Source organism: Hippoglossus hippoglossus, chromosome 13 (genome assembly GCF_009819705.1).
Source record: "Hippoglossus hippoglossus isolate fHipHip1 chromosome 13, fHipHip1.pri, whole genome shotgun sequence".
Taxonomy (NCBI): domain Eukaryota; kingdom Metazoa; phylum Chordata; class Actinopteri; order Pleuronectiformes; family Pleuronectidae; genus Hippoglossus; species Hippoglossus hippoglossus.
Genome location: NC_047163.1, coordinates 25,948,377 through 25,973,746, shown reverse-complemented (window position 1 = coordinate 25,973,746; position 25,370 = coordinate 25,948,377). Strand labels below are relative to the sequence as shown.

Here is a 25,370-nt window from a genome sequence, read left to right as displayed (position 1 = left end):
ATGATGCGGCACTGCATGTGGCCTGGAAGAAATGGATGCGAGTCCACTTGTAAAATAGTTATTGTGGCACAAATACCCCAAAACAAACAAGGGCTTTTTCTGGGGAAACATGCGGTGCTCTCTGCAAAGCATAATCTGGATGTGAACCTGTAATGGCCCATGTGGTAAATGGGGACTATGGCCCACATAGCACAAAATAAAATCCCGGCCACCTTCAGCACCTTTGGTTGAGATGAGGTATTGCTATGGCCTAACAATGTGGCTGTGGCTCAGGAGGTAAAGTGGATCGTCCACTAACCAGTAGGTCAATGGCTCAATCCCAGTCTACCCCATCCAACAAGTTGAAGGGTCTTCTATAGATAGCTATATAGATACAGACCATTTTTTCCAATTGTGGCCCAGATCTGTCAAACACCCCATCATGCCATGTGAGATGTTATTGGATGTGCAATCATGCCCATAGCCAACTGTGACGAGTTCGAGGTCCCAGACCATGAAAATGTTTAGCAATGTTTTTTAACATTTGAAGCTAAATGACAGCAGGTACTATTTCAGTTCAAATTTGTTATTTCAGTTTTACAATTCAAACATTAGTGAAATGTGTTTTTTGAATATAGCAAAAGGCCTCATATGTACGTAATACATGTTAATCTGTTTGACCAAAGCTGCTTTCAGACATGTACTGAACTCCAGGGAACCTCTGCACATTATCCTGAGGGGCTGCATGTGTGAATGGAAATTTCTGAATGAGAGTGTGTGACTCTGCAGCCTCTCTCCAGCCAGTCCCTTAGTATGAGAGTCAGATGGAGTTGATGTGAGAAAACAGCAGGACATTGTCCGCAGGATTCACCGTGAGTGAGTGGGAGGGTTGATGATTTCAAACATTGACCTATGCAAAAAAGAAAAAACTGAAAAAAAAGATCTCAGCATGAAAAAGCCGTGCCATACATGTAGGAAACACAGACAAGGACGTCAAGAGAGCTTTTGGTGATAAGGACCAATGCTATTGTCTATGTGCTGTGTCTAAAAATGCAAAATCTCTGCAGCAGGACACTCTGGAGATTCCTGTGTTGTTGTTAACACGTCTGAGTGTACAATCTCCTGCTCTGTTATTCATGTGTGAAAGGAAACCTCTGGAGAAAGTCTGGACGCAATTCTCTAGAATTCCTCCCGAGGTCATGTCTAAAATCGATTTATTTACAGGTGCACACTTAATTCAGATTTGCAATTCACACGCCAATAAAATGTGTTTTTGTAGCAATAGGCCTCATATGTTTGTATTATGTGTTAATCTAATTGACTAACAAACATCTCACCCTCCCAACCCTCACTACTCTGCGAACCCTTGCTATAGCCCTGTGTGCAATATATTGGAGATAATTCTTTAACAGACAGTGGCGGATCCGGGCTCAGGGGCTGACATCTGATTGAATCCTGAAGTCACTAACCACCAATACTAGCAATAACAAAAAAATTTGACAATTTGTTAAGAATTTTATTTTGTAAGCTTCTTTGAAGTACACAATGTGCTTTAACAAGGAAGAAATTTCCATATATATTCAATGATGTGTGGCTTTGAATCAAAGCTATGGAGCTAACAATAAACATGGAATGACTTCAACGTGCACCTTACTGAATCAGGAATTGTGCATGGATGTTGGACATATAATTGTACTCTCTGTGTAAATTGTGGCCCCTGATTAAGGAAAAACTAACAACCGCCACTTGATTCAGGCTAAATCAGGTTTTCATTGAAAAACCAGTCAAAAATATGCTTTTATTTTGAAAGCAAGATATATTTTATATTCGGGTATAGTGTTTTGCTTTTGCTTTTTCTTTCAAACTTGACAGTTGTGGGAAAGCGTCTGTAGCTGGCTGATCAGCTCTGCCAAATCCCGACCTCACTGCGCCACCTACTGGACTATAGACAGATGCACATGTGGCCTTCAAGGCTTCAGCTGTGGAACAAATGTTGTGTATTCAAATACTTTTGATTGTTAATAACAACAATGCAGTGAACAAACTTGCACTGCGTGGGGCTCTCTCGGCCACCGTCGCTTTAAGCCTCTTGATGTTTTCAAACCACCCACACAGTAGCTTTCATCACAGTCTGAACACAGGCCACAGGGGGACTGTGACGTAGCCTTGTAGCGTGTTACAAAATTTAATCAGCAGCTTGCAGCCTGTTGACACTATATTATGTATAATCTCCTCCACTTATGTTACATCTGCATCACTGGTATGACCTTGTACAGGATTGGGGGGGAGATGGTTCGCTGCTGGTTGATTGTGAAAATGTAAGTGTATTAAACCTGCATTTCACTGCTGACAGACAAACTGAATAAGGGACGTGGGAACGACTTCATGAGGGAAATCATTACACACATGAGGGAGCAGAAAGGGTACAGAGAGCTCGTCGTGACATTACGGGCTTAGAGCCGAATGCTTCACAGGAATCCAGAGACATGGTGCAGGCTTGGAATATTACACAAAGAACAAATAAAGATTTATAAGACAGTGTATTACAAATATTGATTACGTAAAGTAAAGGGGGTAAATAAACTGTTTTTTAAAATTATACATCACTTCCGTCTACCTCCTATAAGAGATGAAAAGTGATGGCTGTTTTGGAAAGGATTCTGAAATAAGAAATATTATTTCCTTCTCCTAAACTGCTGCTGACCTAAATTAAAGTCATGAAAGATGAAGGAACTGTAGAGGGGGAATCGACATATTCCTGAGGCAACGATTTACTCTGACTAAAGTCTCTGTGGGAATTTCTGCCCGTCTCTTATTTCAATATGAATAATTGCTACAGTAGCAGTACATTAAACAGTGAGAGAAAATGTGGGCAGCATCACTTTTAGATCAAAATGAATCTCAAGGTTTGGTTCTGCATTCGCTGACACCAGCCTTTGTAACACTCACCTGTAGTGTAAATGGCATCTGCAAGCTATTTCTATTTGTGTAACATCTCTGCAGCTGTGGTGTTTCTGCACTGCACTTCCTGTTCATATGGCGTTATGTATTTTTATACTGTGCCTCCTTACTATGTATCTACTATGTATCGACATTTCATTGATTGTCTCTGATGATTTTCTGTCCTTTTTCTGTCCTTTAGCTTTTAAAACAAGATGCCAGATGCAAAATTAACAGCTAGATGACTACTGCCTGCATCCTTTACTGCTGCTGTGTGGTTGCCACTAATCATTGAGTTTACTCACATTCAGCCTCTGCCAGAGCAAGACACTAAGACAGGACTTAAATGCCGGGAGAAAAACAAGCTCACATTGGTGCTCGGTTACCAAGAGAACATAACAGCATGACACGATGCATTCTTTATCAGCTCACCTGGTTCATTTGCAGCTCGATGTGGATACAAACATCAATTCTTCATGTTAACATTTTCACACATTAGTCGATTCAATGCTGGATGTGTTTAAAAGAAATTACATAAAAGGAATACATGATTATATATATTCTTTCACAATATATTATAACTGAAAACCTCAATTTCTCATCTTCTGAAAAGCAGCTTAGTTCAGCACTTGTGAAGTTCCATGGATTTACAGAATGTGTTCATGGTTTACAAAAAGCTTCTCATTAGCACAATTTGTCGACTGAATGTTATTGATGCAGAGTAGCAGAGGTGTGTTGGGCCACCAGCCCAGATACCACCTGATGGGCCATGCAGATAAACTGTCTGCATGAGTGTTTCATTTGTCTCCTCCGTCTTAGATGTAGCCTTTATTAAACCGCTGACATAGACCTTCCATCACCTAGTCATGCTTCGGACCACTTGATGAATGCAGTCACCATTTTAACTCCGTTTTTGGTCTCTTCACATGCAGGAGGGAAATATCTGTCTCTCTAGCTCACTTCTAAACACTACATTATGTTCCCCAGCTAGTTGACATCGTTGTCAGAGCTTTTTCACTGAAAAGTTGTGAGTTTAGAGATGTCAGTAGATGACATTTTTTATGTTGGACAAATGAACAACTTTGCCTGTTTCCCAGTTCTTTCTGCTGAGCTAAGCTTAGTGACTGTTGCTTTTTTTTATTACCGTACTGGCCATTGATAGATGGACTACATGATTGCTCCCCAAAAGTGAAGCAAAACATCACCACCTTGTGGCTGGCTGCAGTAACCCTAACCAGGTTAGTATATGGGACATGACCCAAACTAAAAAGTCAAAGAACACGTCAACAAAATTATACTCAAAGATTATTTCTGTAATTTTAGAAAGTTTATATCACACCGATTTATGTAATACTGTTTATGTTTCAGTAAGTTTGGTTTTAACTCAATATTTGATGCTATAAATACAGGCATTATTGACAGCTGAGACTGACTCACGATTGGTCAAGTGCGTTTATCAGTGGTACCTTGCTATAGTGGCTCCGTCCCCCATTCGATAGATACATGTAGATAGCTAGAGTAAGTAGAGACCCATCATCCATCTTTATGTACGGTCTATGGTACAGACATAAGTATTGTCCTTTTTTATCAAGCTCTCTGCATGAAAGCAAATTAGGTTATTTGTCAAAAGAGTATATTGTATTGCCTCCATGCCATTTTTTTCAACATCTCTGCATATGGTCAATGAATACGTTGACTAAAACTAACAAGAACAGTGTACTTCACCAGCCTTCAGAAACACCAGTTAATTATTGCAGCTCAGTGACTTACATGCTTTTAAGCTTCATGTTTTTTTCAATACAGGTGAGATGTCACTCAGATTATCATATGATTATCATATATTTGCAAAGACTTCGACACAGTCTCCTGCTGCGTCTGCATCAGCGGTAGGTTCCTGGACCAAACTTGACCAAGTCTGGCATTGTTGATAATTGAATCTAGGCCTCCCAGATGAAGCTGGGCCTTCAGTGGATCATTGTCTGTGGCTTCCTCACTCCTCTGCTGCAGTAATATCCGAAGGTATGGCAGTCATATGAGCCAAGCTGCTGAATGTGCAACCACTTAAAGTGACCTCTCACATAGTCATGGGACAGGGATGACAGGGAGGATGTGGGTGATTTGGGATGGAACGTGTGTGCCTGAGCGTGTGTGTTTATGTTGCCATGTTAAAAAACCTGAAACTGACAATTAAAAATGTTCTTGTAATATGTCTGTGTATAAAACCAAAGTTTGTCCTGTATGAAGCCATCTGTGTAAGTAAATTCAACCTAATTCTAAAGCTTTGTTGATATAATTTTCAGGGAATTCAAATTACACTTGGCAGCCAGTTGTGTGTATGTGAACATCATGAGATACTGAGTTGCAGTCTGCTGTGAGTGCATGTCTGGTAGCTGCCCTGATTCTGATCTCAAATAATGATGAACGTTATCTCTCATGCAAACAGTGATGATTATGTAACAAAACATTTGCACTCATCTTGTCTTTCACCGTCTTTTAATAACAGTTTGTATTGATAAAGACACTGACGATCTGTACTTTTACTATTTTTCTCTCATTACTTCTCAATATTGCAATAAAGTTGATAAAGATCTTTAACTTTTTAACACCACCCCCTGTAGTCTTTGGTTTATGACCATTACCTGATAAACTAATTCATTAAACATTTCCATCAACCTCTTCTGTGCCGTGTGTTGAAAATCGAATGTAAGCTTGCTAACCTGCTAAAGTAGAGTGGTGGACATGGGAAACATTGTACTTACTAAACCTCAGCACATTAGCATGCCTCATTAGCCTTTGTGAGTGTGTTAGCATAGTGATGTTTGCATCTAGATAAAAGCACTGTATGCCCACTAACCTTTATCATCTCAGCGAGGGTTCTTTATTAAGATGTGTCTGATTTCTCACTTTTTTTTATTAACCTATCTGTCAATGAACATTGTACACTATGTTAGCTTCCTGTGAACAGATAAGTGGGTAATAAAAAGGTGCATTTGCAAAAAATTATTGTTTTAGCTTCTGAAGATATTTATTTCATAAACTTAAGTAGTGAATATGGACTAGCTTTGGTCGAAAGTAACAACATTTCAAATTCTACATTTACAATATATGCTGTGTTACATTATTCTGCTTAGTTTAAACAGAGATAATATACTATTGACTGTGTAGATGAAGTTTTTTAAACTGCTATTAGTAGTCATACAAATAAAGAAGTTATAAGCTGCTGTAATTGATTTATTTTATTGATGCGGGGGAAAAAGACAATTGTACACCATTTTTTACCCATAATACCAAAAAAAAAGATTACATCAGCTTTGAGGTACAAGTGGTATGCTCTGCAATCTATTTTACTTGGATTTTTGTTATTTCTTTAGTGCACTATTTACCAATATTGAAAATGACCACAGAGACATCATATTGGAGCTAAAGGAGGTCAAAGTTCAATGTGAGCAGAGAATGAAAGCTTGTCCTGAGTGGGAGCTGTCCCGATGCCAGGGTGCACGTGGGATAAGCCTGGGTGCCTGTCAGCTCCATTGTCAACTGTGTTACAGACATAAACCCAATGTCCGGGAAATAGTTCAAGTTTAACTGGTATTTTCCTGATGGATTTTACTAACTGGTGTATCTCAAGAAGCAGCAATTTGTATTCTCCCAGAACACATTTCCAAGATTAAAGAATGCTGAATAATGACTTTTACAGGCATGGGCCTACTTGGAAATACTTGGAATCCGTCAGTGTTTGTTTATCAACAAAGTAAAAAGTTTGGTAGCCCAACAATCATTGATCATGATGTTGTGTTGACCTAGTTTCAAATGAGTAATGGAGTAGTCATTCTTCACCATTTTTAACAATACCAAAAAAATAAATCACATATTATGTCTATTGAAATGTATATTTTTCCATAAATGTGATCTTGTGGGTGTTTTCACATACATACTGTATGCATCCATGCTTAAACTGATAGAAGGTGTTTCCTGGATACAGGGTATATAAATGAATCTCATAATAAGGGGACAAACAGGAAACTTGCCAGGTATTTTGTCACAGTGAGGGATTCCCCAAATCAGAGGCAGAGCTCGGGACTCAGGGGCCAGAAAAGGGCCAGGAGGGTGACGTATTTGTCCAACATCCCTGAATAATTCCTTACTCAGAAAAGTCATAATTTGTCAGCCGTGTGTTAGCTATAGTTGTGAGTAAAGACACACATTTAAGTGTAAATTTTTCTGGTAAGTTTGGTTTTAATTTGTTTTTTGATTCTATAAAAACAGGGTGAAATGTCATGATTGACAGCTGAGGACTTCATAACACAGGAGTAGTCAGATAAAGTTAGCTAACATTAGCAAACATGAACCGCCATAATTAACTGGTAACCTCTGTTGCTGTAGTAGCAAAATAACAAGAGTGTTTTGTTTGTTTTGTTTTGTCATTAATACTAGTCTATATTTGCAAAGGGAATATATTATTATTTGTTCTTTCAGTAGTGACCTATTTGTTGCAAATGTTTGTTGGTGATGATGTTTAGAATTTCCATTCTTAAAAAAGTAACCAACATTGCCGGATAAGTCAATGTATGAGATTGCTGACTGGCCAAAGGCCAACTTTGACTAAATTTTAGTGAACCCAGAGCCCCTGAACAAATGTTTGCTCTCAAAGGTCAAACTAACTTTTTATTTAACTATTTCCAGACGGACCTGACACCGAGATGTTGGCCTCTGCCTCTACACCAAAAGCAAACAGACCAAAAATACTCTTCCTTTACAAACACACACAGCACATGTACTCAGAGTTCATGATACCCTTTATCTCACAATTTACTTTTTCAAGTGATCAAAAGTCCGTACCTGGCTTATCTTCACTGTGCAGTCACAGCTATGTGTTGCTGTAATGCTTGACAGTGGGCGTGCTTGCTACTTATGCTTGCACATTTATATTACTACAACTTTTTTGTGACAAACTTTATTGAAATCATGAGTATATTACAATAGTACATTGGAAATGAAAACAAACAGTACAGGGAGTATTGGGGAAATATTTAAGCAGCACCTTCCATCGATGAAAGCAGTTGTGACATAATCATGTATGGATTAATCCTATTCCTTCTACCACTAGAAGAAGCATTGAGATTGGACATCAATGTTTGTGCAGGTGAAGTTAAGTGCACACAGAGTGCAGAGGTTCAGAGGGAGAAAGAATCTGATATAAGGCGCAAATAGTAAAGCTGCGCATGCTGAAGAAAACAGCTACATTTCACCATATTTAGCTCCAAAATATTTTCTCAAAAGTGGTGCATTTTTTTTGCCAGATTTACAGTAATGATAGTGATCTTTGTCATATTTACTTCTCTCGTAAAAATATATTTAAGATAACGTCAAAACTAAATATTACATTTAAACCTAAACGGTAAATATATTTTCATTTAGATCTCACTTAATCTTAAAAAAGTAGAAATTATGACAGTTTACTTAAAGTATTTTACTCTTCTACAAAGAGTAGAGTCTTTTTGCTGCACAGTCAGACAGTCACATGATTACATGGTAAACTAAGGCACATGATCTGTGCTGGTTAAATTGTAATCTGTGGTTATAAAATCAACCGCTCTCTCTCTTCTTCTCTGACACACACATTCAGTTGCCTTTAGGAAATGCACAGAGAACCTCTGTGTGAACTGTTGGTGTTACATGTACCAATATGAATTAAGGTCAAATCCCTCTGTTGGTACCATTTCACCCAGTTTGTGTAAATATGCTTTAGGGCTATTTACAGCCCCAAAGTAACAATTAGCCCTTTCTTTAAAACCTGTATGACTCCTCCAGTGGAGTTACACACTGAGTTCCAATAGAGAGGTTAGAGCAAAAATATTTAATAATTTTTTACTTTATTCGACAATAAAACAGCAGATGGGCCATGAGGCATAAAACAAACGTGTTTGTCCTACTGGATAACAGCAGCGCCATGTTTAGGCACATTGTGAAGTAAAAGTCATTTGATGAGGATTGTGTCCTTATTCAAATCAGCAGCCACGTTATGAGTGATACAGCTGCTCCCTCTTCCACTATGGTCTATGATGAAGTAGCAGCTAGTGACTTAACATTCATACATTGTCTTTAAGAATCACAAGCGATACACGTTATAACATGACTAGATACATATATTATTGTCATATTTCAAATTTGTTTTATACTAGTACAAGTTTTCAGAGCCCGGATAGCTCAGTCGGTAGAGCATCAGACTTTTAATCTGAGGGTCCAGGGTTCAAGTCCCTGTTCGGGCGGTAGTATTTTTTTATATTTTAATATCATAAAGTCTTTGTTTATCTGTCAGATTTTCTCAATGACAATAGTGAGCTTTTCTTCACAGCCAATCAGTAAGCTATATGTCCATCTTTGGTTGAGTTGGCAAATCACGTCTCAGCTTTGTCTTTTTTGACCAACCAATCAGTAAGTCCCTTCTCCATCTTTGACGTGACGACACCGTCACTGAGAGCCAATCACCATGGCCCGTCTTTAACAATCAGCGCATTGCGCGAAATTACCTGTTGATCTTCGTCACTGTCGGATTTGTTCTCCGTTACAGTCGATGGTTTTATTCCAGGTAAGATGTCTCCACTGTCATCTTGTTTGTCAGGCTGCTAGTTGGGGGGGTCATTTATTGCGCCGAAAAACGACTGGTTAACACCCGTTTTTTTAAGAGTTATTTAAACCACCGTTTTATCCATTAATCGTTACAGTCGCCATTTGTTACGTTGCCGTGTTATTTTACTTTCTCTATACCGCTCGTCTTTGTATAAATCAACGCACGTTACCTTACAAAGTTAAGTATACTTAATCATTTGAATCTTTATGAGCTCCAATTTTACATAGTGTGAATATGTTTTTTCCTATTGAATTTTTTTTTAATAATCATAACGTTACTGTAGAACCTCATTCAACTTCCAGCACAGTATAACATCATTTTAATGTTAGAGCCTATTCTTATGCACTATATTGTGCCACATAATATGAGATCCGTGTTGTGTTCAGGTGTTGCACCTGTTGGGACACAAGGCTTCATTTGTGCATGTTTATCAAGTATACAGTTGTGTAAAGTTGTATGTAACCAAAGTGTAATACAAGCAGTTATGGCAAATTACTATATTATACACTGAGCTGAACTGTGTTAAAATTTGCTGATTTACAAATGCTATATCAATGCTGATGTTTTTAAATTAGCATGTTAAAATAGCTCACATTTATGCGGTTATACTATTATATAATATATAATATTTATGTGGTTTTACTATAGTACATAGTACTAATACTGGCTTTACAATAATTTGATGTTAATTTGAATATACATTTTTAATGTAATATAATTATACTGATAGTAAACTAGCAGGGCAAGAAATAGACACAAATACCAGGCATTGAATACAAATCTAAAATAAAAGCGTAATACAAACAAATAAACTCTGAACCCAATTAAATGCCATTTTACTTCTAGATTGTGCATGAGCGCACAGATATGCCCCCCGGCCCATCAGCCCCTCCTGCTAGCTCTCAACTTGTCCTCCCAAGTACCACCAGCCTTCCAGCTACTGTTTCTCCTGCTGCAAGTGCTGGCCTCTCCACTCCATCCTTCCCCTCCCCAACACCCTCATGATCACTGTCCTTGCTCCTGCCGCCACAGCTACATCTGGATCACAGGCCACCACCCCAGCAGCACCCGGGCAACAACAGGTGAGTCTTTTTTACACTGTGACAGATATGTTACTTTTCTGACTGTGATATTGTGGGGTTTTTTCTTTCATTTTGGTGTACTCTTATATTTACCAGCCTGTGGATGAGTGATGTGGATGGACCGCATGGACCGCCTGGCAGAGTACTTGCTTGGGACTGACACTGGCCAAACACTCAATAATCTGCAGGCCAGTATTATTATGCCCATAGACCGTACAATCGGACAACTGACAAAAGTAAATGGAGTCAATGTCACCACCCCCGAAATCAAGAAAATGGCCAAAGTCAATATTATGGACATACAGTATATACTGTCCTTTAAATGCCCATCTGCCACTTGACCAGTGGTTCGAGGAGATGCGGAGGAAGAGGGAAGAAAAAAATATATTGATGTCATTCTTTGACATGAGTATAAATGGTGTAAATAGTTTTAAAAGAAGTGTTTGTTATATATGTTTGTTATATTTTATCCTTGTTGTAATAGTTTGTTGCTTTAATTTTTGTAAGTGTTTCATTTATCAGTATAGACAGTATGTTTTATCTTGTTAAGTTTGTTGAGTTTAGTTTTTTCATGTGTTTTGTACAGGAGCATTTCTTTCATTCTTTGTATTTCATTTATTTACTACCTCCACCAAGGATTGATTTTGTTTGGTTAGTTTATACAGTGTCTGTCTGTATAAGTGTGAGACATAATTAAGGATAACAGTATACTTTGTAATAAATTTGCGCTATATTTCTACATCAGTATTTTAACTATTTTCTACCAAAATATCAGTTAAAAATGTAGTGAAGCTAATTTTAGCTTTTTACAAACGGAGTATGTAAAGGAATGGAAAACTATTGCAAAACAGTTCTAGTAAACAATTTAATTGTTGCAGACTTGTCAATATGTTTTATTATAAATTTTGTATATAAATATTGCTATAAAATGATTACATTTATTCAATGAGAAAAGAACAGTCTAGTCAAACATAAAATTTGTGTGTAGGTGTAACTAGTTATTGTTATATATGTTATACATTGCTATATAAATAAGATTTATTCATATTTCATTAATGGTGGTGGGCATTAATTAGTGTGGTAGAACATACAAGGGATATTCTCCATGTTGTCCTATGTTCTAAAATGGGACACTATTTAGTTTAAAAAAGCATAGAGGTAATGATATCTGATCTACTGAGTGGGCCACATGGCTTTCATGGTGCTGCCATACAAGCCGGTCGCCAGTCAGATTTACCTTTAGCCTCAGCGTACCCTCAAGCCCGGCCTGTATCGTTGATTACAAGGCCAAAACACTAAGGTGTACTAAAATCCGCTCGTGGCCACTAACACCTGCTAACATCTCATGGTAGTTGTAATCTTAAAATGATCACATCTCTATGTAAGCATTAAAAACAAAATGTGCTCTTTGGCATTCTCAATGAGACACTGTCCCCGCTGCATCAAATATTAAGTGATATTTGAAAGATTCATAATACTAGGTAACATTTTGGGTTAACGGAGACATTTTGGTCATACTACTCAAAATAATACAATAAAAACTGCATCCTCTAACTTCTGCAGGATCAGTTTCAATTCTCTTCTTTATTTCATTTTCACTCAATTACTCCAAATGTCCTATCTCCATCTTCATTTGTCTCCTAACCCCCTTACAGTCTGATGTTCCAGCTTTAAGGGAAACTAACTGTCCTCCCTCCCGCCATCTCCTGAGAGACATGCTCTGCCCTTCAAAATAAAAGCGCTATCACGTGAACGAGTAGTGGCAGGGCGGGTCCACAGGGCGCCTCAGCCAATCAGCGCCTGTGTTTTGCGGCTTCCCATTCGAGGATAAACACTGGGACCTGGCGCACAGACACCGTCAGTGATTCAAGGTGCGTCAACGTGAGCGAGGCCGAGCCGTGTCTTCTGCGGTCGCTGTCATTCCTGCACCGCTGGACTTATTCACCCACACCGAGGACCCGCACGCTGTGGTGAAGCCCTTTCCCGGTTCACAAGAGGGGAAACGCCGCAGCCCTGTCGCTCTCACATCGACCTTTACCAGCGGAAACCCGTTAGCTCGGGCAGCTAACGCAAGCTAGCTCAGTTAGCAGTTACATAGCGTCGTTTCTTCCCATGCAGCTGACCTCCACCACAGCACAGCTGAGTATCATTCGCTTGCTAGGTTGGGGGTCGGCACTCCCCCCCCCCCCCCACACTGTTTTCCCACGGCCGCCCCCGTCGTCCCCTGTGTGGTGTCCCGTGGACTGTTCTCGAATATGATCCACAATGAGTCAACGAGACACTTTAGTTCATCTGTTTGCTGGAGGGTGAGTACATGTTCCCGTGTCATATTGAGCAGACGTCGCTAGCTAGCTCCACACACTCGGGGCTAACTGTAGTTATTAGCCGGTGTAGTTCCACGCAACACTGGGGTGCTTGTGTTGCTATGTTGACGACGGTTAGTGGAACAATGTGTTAGCATGGAGACCCTTGTTAGCATCGGTGTGTCAGGTGTCAGCTAGCCTGTCGGACTCACGCATGTGCACCGGGAGTTGAGCTCAATGTCATACGCTGCAATGACATTTCAATGTATGAATGATAATCTCTTCATGCGTGGGTGATCTGTTCTCGTCCTTAGTTTTCGTAGTAGCTTACTCAATGTTACTTAAAACGCAGAAGCTGAGGATCCGCTTGAAAGGACGCCGCTGTTAAATAAAGTGAGTCTAACCTACTCTACGTGTCACGAGTGCATCCAAACAAACGTGAGCAAGCTGCCACCAAAGGTCACTCAGAGAACAGGGTTTAAAACCCACAGACACAACGCGTGTGCCTGATGCAACATCTAAACAGTGGGGACACAGTGGAACGCAGTCTGCTCTTATCTCTCCTGCTCGTCTGCCCAGTATGATAATGGCACGACTTGTGGCCCAGTCTGATTTAACCTGGGACTGTTGTGATTCTTCATAGACACACTACCTGTGAAAGTGAGTAGAACAACATACTGACGTTGCATTAGATCAATATTAAAATATATTTTGTAGCATTACTCCATCTTGCCTCAGGCAGATTATCCAAGAAATGAATTGAGACATTGATTTTAGCGCATTTGTTTCCTGTCAGGATAAATCAGCTCTTTAACATTAACAAAAGCAGTGACTCATGCTGTCAGCCTGGAGCCTTCAATATGTTATTGTGCAGCTACACTGACCAAATTACAGCAAAATAAAGTACACTTATAGTTTTATTAGCCTTAATCAGAATCTGGGTTTATTGCCATGCATCTTTACACATACAAGCAATTTGCAGTATGTTTATGCATAAGCATGAATATTAAAATAGATATTAGTATTTGAATGTACAGCATGACCGGTATTGGCCATGGAAAATTCAAATATCACAGTGGCAGCTGAGGACATTTTTACGGTGCAGTGATGGGGTCCCAGACAACTGCAGTCAGAAAAAGCATTCGTTGTTGCGGGAAGTTTTGGTCCTATTATAAACATGATATGCATATGTACTTATTCAAGATATTAATATTTGTGCATAGTAAAGCCCACTATCCAGGACGATAAGCTAATTTCTGCAAAAGTATAGAGCATATGCTACCTCCACTCCAGTACTGTCTGAAATTTAACCCTAACTAAAGATAACCATTGTCGTTCTTGCTCTTGATATCCTCTCATGGGGCCTTGCCCTGCCGAATTCAGTCACATTACATTCAGTTTCATATTTCAAGTCACAGGTGACCTGAAATACCTGGGTTGGTCATAAAGTGACACCCTGGGTGTAGCTGTGTTTCTGCAGGCTGTCAAGTAATGCATGTCTAAAGATCTTGGCTCACAGTTTTGCACGTCTGTAAGTGTTAAAACATGTAAATGATTTATTTTACTATTCACAAGTTGTCAAAGGGCAGGTTTTTATAAATGTGGGAAACAAGACGAGAAACCAATTTGAACACTTTGCTTGATCAAAAGACAGTAACCATTTTAAGTTGTTGTTTTAGCCCTATTTGAATATTCCTTGTATGAAAATATATACATCTGTGATTCGGGAATGTGGTGTGGTGGCACAGAAGGTTGCTGTCTTCCCCAAGAAACACAAAGCATTCCTGACTGGCTCACTGTGTTCCCACACTGTGTTTTTTCCTGTCTACATGCCTGGGAGATTCAGAATTCCACTAATCACACCATTGGCTTATGTATTTATGCATGAAAACAACACTGTGATGAATCGGAGTGTTTCTGCCATCGAAGCACGCTTGGTATCAGTCTGTTGGAGAATGTTCACTGTCTCACCTCCACCTTCTCCATCCCTGTGTTTCTGTCAGATGTGGGGGCACGGTAGGAGCCATATTAACTTGTCCACTAGAAGTAGTGAAGACACGTCTGCAGTCATCCTCCATCACCCTCTACGTGTCTGAGGTTCAGCTCAGTACAGTCAATGGGGCCAGTGTGGCCCGCATGACCCCTCCAGGGCCCCTGCACTGTCTCAAGTGGGTACTCAACATTTATCTCTGCAGACGAACATCGACCCGCCACAACATTAATACAAGTTACATATTTTTACCCAAGTTTAGAGCATTGAATGTAGGCTTATGTTCCTGCTGAGGGAGGAAGGAGAGGAAAAGGCCAGACAGTCATAAAAATGGGAAGGAGTAATCATGTTGGTCAAATAAATGTGTTCACTAGATTTAATGCCAAGTTATACATAACATTCTAATAACATTTTGTGATGAAAAACTGCTGAGGAAAACGTTTTAATAATTCCTTTAATTAGACAAAATGGGGCTAACACCAGTAAAGCATGCTTTATTTTATGGGTAGAATCATGATGTTCTAATAACTGTTTTATGCACATTCAAAATGTGATGCCACTGGGCCCTCAGCCACACACCTGGTATGTTTGAATTCGAGCAGATGAGTGGTTCCCAAGAAAAATCGCAGGACAGGCAGAGTTTTCCTCGATTTGTTATTTGGATTTTTGTCTGTGTGTTTTGGTCAGATTGATACTGGAGAAAGAAGGACCTCGCTCACTCTTCAGGGGCTTGGGGCCAAACTTGGTGGGCGTTGCACCTTCCAGGTAAGCTGTCAACTTCATCTTCATCATATTCTTAACAATGTGCACCACTTTTGAGTATGACTTTAAAAAGACTGTTAGTGTTGTCCTTAATTGACAGTCATTGGATTTCTTTGACTACTTCAAATAATTAAATTGTCAAAATAATGGTTGAACTAGATGAAAACTATTAAAAAAATAATCAATAATGAATATAGCTGTAAGTTGTTGGCTTTCTAGTGTTTTGCCTAAATTATAACAAATATTTTTAATATTATTTTGATGCTTAAGATTTATTGCTAGCATTTCATGTAATGACTGATACCTCAGCCTCCATTACGTACACCAAAATATGACTGACTACCTCAACACTAATATATATTAAATTAATCACTGCTGCTATGTTTTACGCTGAACTCCCCTCTCAAGTTATAATGTTTTCAGTAAGGGGCAGATGTGTCACTATTATACTGTGGGCTGATAACGGTTAATGTAATGACGTTGGTTGATATGGTTTGTCACTGTGATAACGTTGGTTGGCTGCTGATGACATAGTGATGACATAGCTTCCCCAATAACTAGGGGAAGATTTTCTATCCCTACTCCTTGTGGCTCTGTTTGAAGGGGGGCACTACTCAGCAAGGGGCAATTCATATCTAGGGGTAGGGCAAAGGGAGAGGAATTGGGACAGGGCATTCACTTTGTTTTCTTTTTATCGCCGAAGAAAAATTGTTGGCTGTCATGAGAACCTTTTACCCTGTCCCTCCTTGGTTTAAGTCATGGTCTCTTGACGTTTCTGTTTAATTACATTCAGTGTTTCCCCTAGGTTTACAGCTTTGGGGGGGCGGACACGGACACAAAAACTTAAAGGAATCATGATGTTCATGTGTTTCTTTTAATGACAGCAGTCAATATAACATCTGAACAATTTTTGAACTGTACATTGAACTAAACATGAACGGAATTATCCACGAAGTGTGCAGCTTTTGTCACTGCAGTGTATTTTTCTGGGCTTCTGGAAGAACATTTCCAGAGCCTCTTTATCTGCTTTTCAGGTGGTTGATGCGACATGTTTTCCGATGGATGCTCTCTGTCCGCGCGTGTGTGCGTGCGTGCGTGTGTGCGTGCGTGTTTGCGTGCGTGCGTGCGCGTCTGCGCCTGTGTGTCTGCGCGCGTGTGTCTGCGCGCGTGTGTGCGCATCGGGATGGAACTCCACCGTGCGCGATACAGAGAGCAGAGGAGAAATCTAAACGCGCGACCATGTAGAGACAGAAATGACATGCCGTCGTGTAAATAAGATAAATAACATAAGGCCATTTAGTTTGTTTAATAAAAGAGCAAGCTATAGACCTGTTTTATAGGAAAGGTAACCTTAAATGACTTATGTTGAGATCTGGCGCTATATTAAAAAAAATAAATAAATTAACTTGACCTTCCAGGGGGGGCGGGGCGCCCCCCTAATATAATGGTAGGGGAAACACTGACATTTACCAACACTTATCCCCTGAAAAAGGACGTAATGTCACATTTTCACATGTGGGCGATAAATAAACCTTTATGGACTCATTGGTTGTTTTACGGGGAGGAACATTGGTGTTATGTAACCACCGCCAAAGGTATCTTTGAGGTCGCTTAGTGACAAAGAAGCATTAGGGGTCCCTGGCCATTTATGTCCCATTCATCTTCATCACTTTCTCATCAGTTTGTGTGCTGGTGATGTGCTTCTTGGGAAACATGGCAACAGCATCAACTTTTTGTCTGGGAAATACTCTGAGCTGACTGCAGTTAGGTAATAAGTTATAACATTCATGATCTTCAATTATCCTTGGTGTCAGTGTTTGGAACAAAGTGGTGGCTAATGGCAGCGGGCTACGCTAAATGCTGGAGCAAGCAGGTGCCAGCGCTAGGCATTCGTAGAGTGTTTTCTTGCTACGTGAATGCTGGTGCAGATCAGTGCAAGTGAAGTCAACAAGGCCTCTCTGAACTGTGACGTAGATTTAAAGATCAACACCATTAACACCCTTAAAACACATTTAGCTTGAATTAACAAGATTATGACATTAAACAGTTATATTAAAGCTAGTAGGGGAAAGGTAGAGGCAGCTTATTTTGTGACTTTGATGTGCCTTTATGCTGAATAGCCTTTTTGTCTTATTAGGGTTGTGTGCTGTGACTGATCATAAAGCTTAACCTGACAGTTTTATTAGTTAATGAAGTGTAATTAATAAGCTACACTCCTACAGGAGCTAATAATGGACTGGGACTCATCAGCTTTACATGAAATAACCCCAAAATATCACTTGAACATGTGTAACATGCACTGACCTTTCTTTTTTTTCTTTTACCTACAACAGAGCAATCTACTTTGCTGCTTACTCTACTGCCAAAGAGAAATTGAACGGTGTGTTGGAACCTGACTCCACACAGGTACACATGGTGTCGGCTGGAACGGCAGGTAACTATATATCTGAGCAGCACCATGTAATATTTTTCAATATATTGTAACCTAGCAAACATTTGCAGCGTACTTGTGAGAAAAGCTGAGTAAACAGACCTGTTTCAGTGCTGTTAGGTTGAGATTAATAGAGGTGGTACATGCAGGAACAGACTTGTGTCATGTAGGTGCTGTCTGCAACCTAAAGGACGTTGATCCCTCTGTAGAGAGCACGCAGTGATAGAACCAGTTTGTGTTATGTTTGATTCGAAGGACTTATCTTTTGAAATAGCCCTTACACTCCTGCCATAAGTTATCCGGTTTCCATCATTTTATTAGTAGGTGTTCTGCTACAGCAATCTTCAGGTTGTTTAATTAAAACGTCTCAAGGCCACGGTTAAATTTTGCATCATTATTCTCAAATGCTTTGTATGTCAAGAGTAGGTAATCTGCTCTTGTGTCAATGTGATCCTGCTGGGAGTGTGGGACTATTACAATGTGGGTTAGACAAGCGTGTGCGTGTGCGCGTGTGTGTGTGTACATATACATAGGTGAGTCTGACAGGTTTATGTTGGTGCCTCTTTTATCTCATCATGACACAGACTTTTCCACAACTCGGTCAAGGTCAGCGTCTTCATAACATAGCTCAGTAATATAATAGTATCTTTTATTAAATTCTTTTATCACTACATGTATTATATGAATGTGGACAAACATGAATGTAAAATGGAGCTAGCTAAATCTTACGTAAACAAATGTATTTGATACAAGAACAAAACGTATATCCCATTTAGACAAAAAATAGTACAGGTAAAAAAAAAGATAAGATATTCGATATATGACACAAAAAAATATCCCATTACTCACAGGACCACCACTGTGTTGTCCTGAGGATTTTCTGTATACTGTGTAGTGTGTACTGAGTAATTCACCCTCCAGGCCACAACAAGCTATTTGCTGTTCTGTGTCCAAGTAAAAGAACCAATATATTTATGTGAAATTACTGTACGTAAGTCAAAGTACAAAAGCATTAACACAAATATTTGTCCGCTGTGACTGATATATTATTTTATACAGCCTGGCCTAGCATCTCTTTCATGTCTTTAACTGATCTATGTGGAAAAATGATGTTCCATGTTCCTGAAGGTTATCTTCGTCTTCAAAGAAAAATCACAATACAGCAGTTTCTTTAAGAAAGTGAAACCTTTGTGATTTTTAATAGGGATAAACAATGATGCATGAAGAAAGCACAGCAGTGTGGATACAACTTGGTTTCATCCACATCCAGAAAACTCACAAAACGCTCTTCAACTTTCTAGTTTTAATCTCTACTTTGTAAACACCTGTTCATCATTCAGTCCTCTGTGTCCTACTGAAATTTGTGAACTAACCGTGGCCCTCTTCTCACCTCCTCTGTGGAGTCTTGTGTTTAGTCTGTAAATGACTCCGGCTCATGGCAAATTGTGTTCATTTAAGGTGTCCGATTAGCCTAAATATTGATTAAATAACAATATTAGATTTTTTATACCATCCATACACTAACATACAAAATAAGCCACTTGACACATTAGATACATAAGCCCAATTACTAAAGTTTTGTTTTTCTTCTCTCTCTCTGCACTGATGCATTCATGTTTAAGCAGCATTTTCCAGTTTCAGCTCTTCAAGACGGGCTTCTCCAAAGGGTCTCATCATTAATCTTAGGGGTCATAAGATGATTTTGATCATCACTTTTAGCTCCACAGTAGTTTGTTATTGTCATTGTATTGCTTATTGTGTTTTTTAGCTGTACTCTTCCCTAATGTCCCTTTTGCTGTCTTGGTAGTGGGTTAAATCCTGGGGGAATGGGTTTAAGTTAAATGGTTACATGCCAGTCATTTCGCTATACACAAGCCTGTGTCTGTTCTAGGCTTTAACTCTACCGTAGCTCTCCTCTTGCAAGGGCGGGAGACCCCCGCACCACCAGGGGTCTCTAGCTGCATCTGTGAGGAGTTACTTGGGTCTGCGTGAGTACTCACCACAGATCTGTGCTTTTTTTTTCAAAATATCTGCTTGTTCTATCCCTCTCTATGCACTTCTATACTCTTCTGCCTTATCTAGGTCATTGGATGAGAAGAAGTTTTTAACTGTTTGATTAAAACATACAATTTTGATGACATTGATTTTTTTTTTTCCCCCACTAGCACACATAGGTTAATCTGTAGAGGGGCTAGCATTCTCTCTCTGAGCGGCCCATGTGACTTTATATTTTGTTAAATGACATGAATGCAGTTTAGAGAGCAAATGTATATTCTGTAGAGTGTTACTTTGATGATTTTCTTTATGTGGTACAGGCAGATTAACACATTTCAAGATTTTGAGCAGAATCTAATCCCATTAATCTTGTTTTCATCAGGTTTTACAGCTATCACAGCAACCAATCCAATATGGTTGATAAAGACCCGCCTACAACTGGATGCGAGGTAAATATGACACTTGAGTTTGTGTGTTACATATTGTACATGTCAGGTTCCAAATGGCAGTAATGAAACTCGATCTGGTATAAAAATTATGTACTTTCTTTTTGTACAAATTATTTGTACACCAGCAGGATGTGTTTAATTGTCTATTTTGTGGTTTTAAAGAGACACATATTACCTTTAATCCAAATTCTTGATTTTCAAAATCAGCCTGTTTTTAAAATATGCGAGCAAGGTTGTGTTCCATCTACCACAACCACAATGTTTTTTTGCTAACCATTAACCTTATCATACACATTCCATAGCTTTATATCCTCGATTTGTTGAATTTTATGTGGCTTTTCAGTCTCCTAATGGTAGTATCCAAAAAGACACAGACAGCTCACCAGTGTCATCAAGCATTTTGTCTTTACATGAGTTTTCATGACTTTTTTCTGACAACAGATTTTATAAAAGTTGTTGTTGATGGCATCCTTGTAAGTGGGACTTTTCAAAAGGTCTTCTTTTGTTCTCAGGAATCGGGGTGAGCGCAAGATGAGTGCGTTTGAGTGTGTACGGCGAGTGTATCAGACAGACGGCCTGCGAGGCTTCTACAGGGGCATGTCCGCATCCTATGCTGGCATCTCAGAGACTGTGATCCACTTTGTGATTTATGAAAACATCAAACGTCGCCTCTTGGAGGCCAAGGCGCCGCAAAACATGGACGACGAGGAGGAGACATCTAAAGATGCCTCAGACTTTGTGGGAATGATGCTTGCTGCTGCCACCTCTAAGACCTGTGCCACAACTATCGCTTATCCTCATGGTGAGAGTCAGATTAGCAATGAGCTAACATAGGCTGCTTTGGTGCTCCTGTTCCATATAACCTTTTCCATCTTTCTTTTCACATCTGCAGAAGTGATCCGGACCAGGCTACGTGAGGAGGGCACCAAGTATCGCTCTTTCTTCCAGACTCTAACGACAGTGCCCAAAGAGGAGGGCTACCGTGCTCTGTACCGCGGCCTCTTCACTCACCTGGTACGACAGATCCCCAACACTGCCATCATGATGTGCACCTACGAGTTGGTGGTCTACTTCCTGAATGGTTAAACCATCCCCCCACACCTACACCTTATCAGACAGTATATGTAACCCTGCCCCTGTTCGGAGATGGAGAAAAGAAAATGAGAGAAACTGCACACCAGTTAGCACAACCACTTCACCAGAAGAGGATGGGGACGGCGTCATGACGACCATCATCTCAGTGATGCAGCGAGTGGTTCTTAAAAAATAAGTCGGGAGCATTGTTGTATAACCAAATGGTCTGGCACAAGGAGGAGGATTGAAAAAATACTTGCATCAGTTTGGGAAAATCTTGGTTTAACTGTGGCAAGTAAACAGTTTCCCTATTATTATTTTTATTCCAACCTTTTCCCCCTTTGCTTACATTTATGTTGCTTGTGCAAGCTCAGACTCAGAGTACTGAAGAAAGCACCAGTTACATTGTATTCTGCATCGAATGATGAAAGAGAAATACAGTAATTGTAATCCTTAGGAAATAGGAAATAGAAAATGCAAGTTCTCCACCGGTGATCAGATGGTAAAATAATTTCCTGCATTCCTAGAGGCCCAGAATACAGAGATGCCCAGACTCAGGAGTGAGTTGAAAAGGTTTCAGTAGTTAGTGAGGAAAAAGGAGAAGTCAGTGCTGTGGCTTGTTGAGGAGAAAGGGGTGGCGGAGGGGAGGGAGGTTAATGGGAGATGTGCCTTGTGTGATTAAAGGACTTGTACCATGATGAACAGTCGCTGTAAGAGGAGGCGGAGCTCTGGTTGACCTGTTACAATGGATGTAGAAATGTAGTTGTACACTGGTATTGTGTGATTTCAGGTGTCCTTTTACATATCGGGTTAAAACTGGTGGTGATATCCTCATGATGCAGGACTTTACACGTGTCTGCTGCTCGTTACACTACATACATGATGGATATCTTATTACAAGTCTTCATAATGACATTGACCTATGAACCTGTACATGTAAACGTGTGGAAGAAGAGTGACTACACTAGAGTACACTAAGGTTTGATAGAGGATAGAAAATCACCAAGCTAAACCAGAAATTAATCCACCATTCTAACTACTGGAATATAAACAAAATACTGATCCATATTGTGAATTTAAGAAAAGAATATAATTAACACATTTTAACTAATTGTAATGTTGATGGATCCAAACAAGAGTGTTTGTTCTTATTGCACTTTTCAATGTCTTTCTCATTTTTCTTTTTTGTTTCTTGTCCAGTTTAGTTTTCCAGACGAGGACAAATCCAAGAGTTTGTTCTGGAAAATTTGTAGAGTTTAAACCAGCATGTGAAGGAGGTGGCCAGTAATGTTATCTTTCTGTGTATATGAACTTGGATTAATAACGTATTCTGATACTTTACTGCTTCCTGGGTCAGCGTGCTGGTGTGCAGCAGTAAGGGTATATCTGGTGTAACCTGTAGCTCAGCTATGCTCACTCTCTTAGTGCCTGTTGTACTTGAGATTGCAGCCTCAGTGTGTGTCCCCAGATGCTTTCCTCCAGTAAAATAACTGGTGTGATCCTCAATGTGAACAGTGAACAGTTTTACAGAACACATGAAGGATGCATTAGATTAGCCTCATTGTACAAATCTTACCAGAGGTGGGTTCATGTTTGCACACAGCGCCGTCAACGCACGCTATTGTCGAAGTAAGATGCGAGTCCATCTTTGATTCCTTTGCTGCTAGTAGCTACTGGACGTTTGGGTATCACGGTGCTGGCAACACTCCTATTGGTTTAAAACAGGACAGATAGTGTGAGTTGATTGTACCAAACGTGATGAAGGGGTCAGTTAACCCAAATAACGACAACAACAAAACATTTTCTCTCTTATGTTTTAGCCCTGCTGATAGTTTTATATTAATATTTTACAGGTCATGGGATATCTGAGCATTAGCTCAGTGAAAAAAAACAGAACAAAAGAATTTTGTTTGCGGTGCTCACACAGTAACATTTTTCACTGCTGTTGGACTCCAACCCATTCAGTTCTGTTGTGTTAATGAAGAGGCTGATGCAGGTTTTAAAACCTGGAGTAAAATAATTCCAGAGGTCCGAGGGAAATTTGGATTTTCTTCTAATAATTTATTTTTATTCCTTACTTGGGTGAACTGACCCTTTTTAAAACTGTAAATTTCTATGCATCTCTTTCACTCGTATCAGTGTTGATTATTTGTCAGCGGATGCATTCTTCCCTGCATTCTACACTTATTCTGTTGCAACCACTCTTTTGCATTGTCTGGTGACTGTGAGTTTGAGTGTGTGCGTTCACGCTTAAGTGACAATCGCATGTCATTCAGCCGTGTCGTTTGTGCAAGAGACCATAGGAGTATGAATGCACTCAGAAGAATAACTGCAAACAGTGTTGTTTTTATCTCTATAAATAAATTGTTGCCTTTTGTTGCCTTTCCTTTGGTTATTTCATGTTGTCTTTGATGAGCCGATTGTGAGTGTGGCTCAGTCTATGCATTCTCTCATACCTGTTTTTGTAAAACAAAAAGTCAATAAAATGGAAAGAGTGCAAGTAAGGGTTAGTGTCCAAGAATGATTGTGTGCCTGACGGTTTTTCTCACAAATGAAAATCATGATTCTCCGAACAGTGAAAAACCCATTGAAAGTTGTAGTTTGTTTGTAACACATTTTATGTTGCTTTGACGCACAAGAGTACAAATATCTGACTCAGTAGTGCTTGTTCCCTTGTTTCAAACTATTTCAGGTGTGGTTGTCAACATATCTGCAGTGTGATCTTAACATGCAGAGAACATTTTCAACAGGAATCTTTCATCTGAATGAGTCAGCTGCCACAAACTGGCTACTGGCACACGTGATCAGGCCTGATGGCAATTCAAAGTCTAATATTTACTCTTCCTTTTAGCTCTGCTTGGGTCACATTTCAATGTGGAGCCTGAAGGGAGAGGCACAGTTAAAATGGTAGTAAACGACTTCCTTTTCTACTATTAACACATTCACAGCAAGAGACTTTACGTTTTCTGACAACAAATAAATAGCTGCTATTTGTAATTTGAAAAACTCTCATACATGAATCCATACAAGGTTATGTGAATATGGGCCCCTGACCTCTTCTACATAGAAGCAACACCCTGACTGAAACTGATGAAAAACAACCACAGACAAACAACTGTCACCTGTTGCATCTCTGTCTCCAAACATCATTTAGCATCGTTTTGTCTTGTCACACGGTGTCGGTGTCTGTGATTGTCTAGGCCGATTATGTAGTCCATCCATGATGGTAAAAAGCCAGTTACACTCAAACCATCTGATTCTTGTAGGCGGGGCAGCCTTTTTGCTGAAAATACAGAATCTACCTGCTGTGGTCAGAATCAGTGCTGATGAGGGCAGGGAGAGCGAATCAAAACCCAAAACATCAGCTGCCAATGTTGTCAGTGCAATGTTGCTGATAAAATTAATAAAATGATTAAATGTTGAATGATTCTTTAAATTCAATCAATTAGTACCATGTTAATCCTCCGATTTTGGTGCAACATATCACATGTTGTGTAATTTAGTTTTCAGACACAGCCCCACAGTTCATACAGAGGGAAGATGTAAAGGTACACTCGCTGTGATTGGCTTGGTCAGAGGCAGAAGACTAAAAACATCACGTCAGAGACACAGACAGTGAATTGTGGGCTACAAGAAATATGAGTATGTTTGGTCACTGAATGTAAGTCTCAATGAAAAGAATCACATATGTTATTTTTTTTACTATATTGACTCAGCTGCTTACATATGTGCCT

General features: G+C 39.6%; 1 protein-coding gene and 1 non-coding gene across 2 annotated transcripts; both read left to right on the top strand.

Moving 5' to 3' along the window:
* The first annotated feature begins 9,115 nt into the window (after positions 1-9,115).
* trnak-uuu lies at positions 9,116-9,188 on the top strand. The gene has a single exon. It is a non-coding gene; the product is annotated as a tRNA-Lys (tRNA).
* A 3,273-nt stretch (positions 9,189-12,461) lies between these two features.
* LOC117772778 (solute carrier family 25 member 36-A-like) lies at positions 12,462-24,140 on the top strand. Its single transcript, XM_034604228.1, has 7 exons — positions 12,462-12,938; positions 14,939-15,103; positions 15,613-15,690; positions 18,021-18,121; positions 20,496-20,562; positions 21,075-21,364; positions 21,455-24,140. The coding sequence occupies exons 1-7, from the start codon at positions 12,898-12,900 to the stop codon at positions 21,646-21,648; spliced, it is 936 nt and encodes a 311-aa protein (XP_034460119.1). The 5' UTR covers positions 12,462-12,897; the 3' UTR covers positions 21,649-24,140.
* The last annotated feature ends 1,230 nt before the right edge of the window (positions 24,141-25,370 follow it).

Coding starts and splice junctions, on each gene's coding strand:
- LOC117772778 (XM_034604228.1), top strand. CDS start 12,898: ATGAGTCAACGAGACACTTTAGTTCATCTGTTTGCTGGAGG. Junction 12,939..14,938: donor GTTCATCTGTTTGCTGGAGG/GTGAGTACATGT, acceptor TGTTTCTGTCAG/ATGTGGGGGCACGGTAGGAG. Junction 21,365..21,454: donor AACTATCGCTTATCCTCATG/GTGAGAGTCAGA, acceptor TCACATCTGCAG/AAGTGATCCGGACCAGGCTA.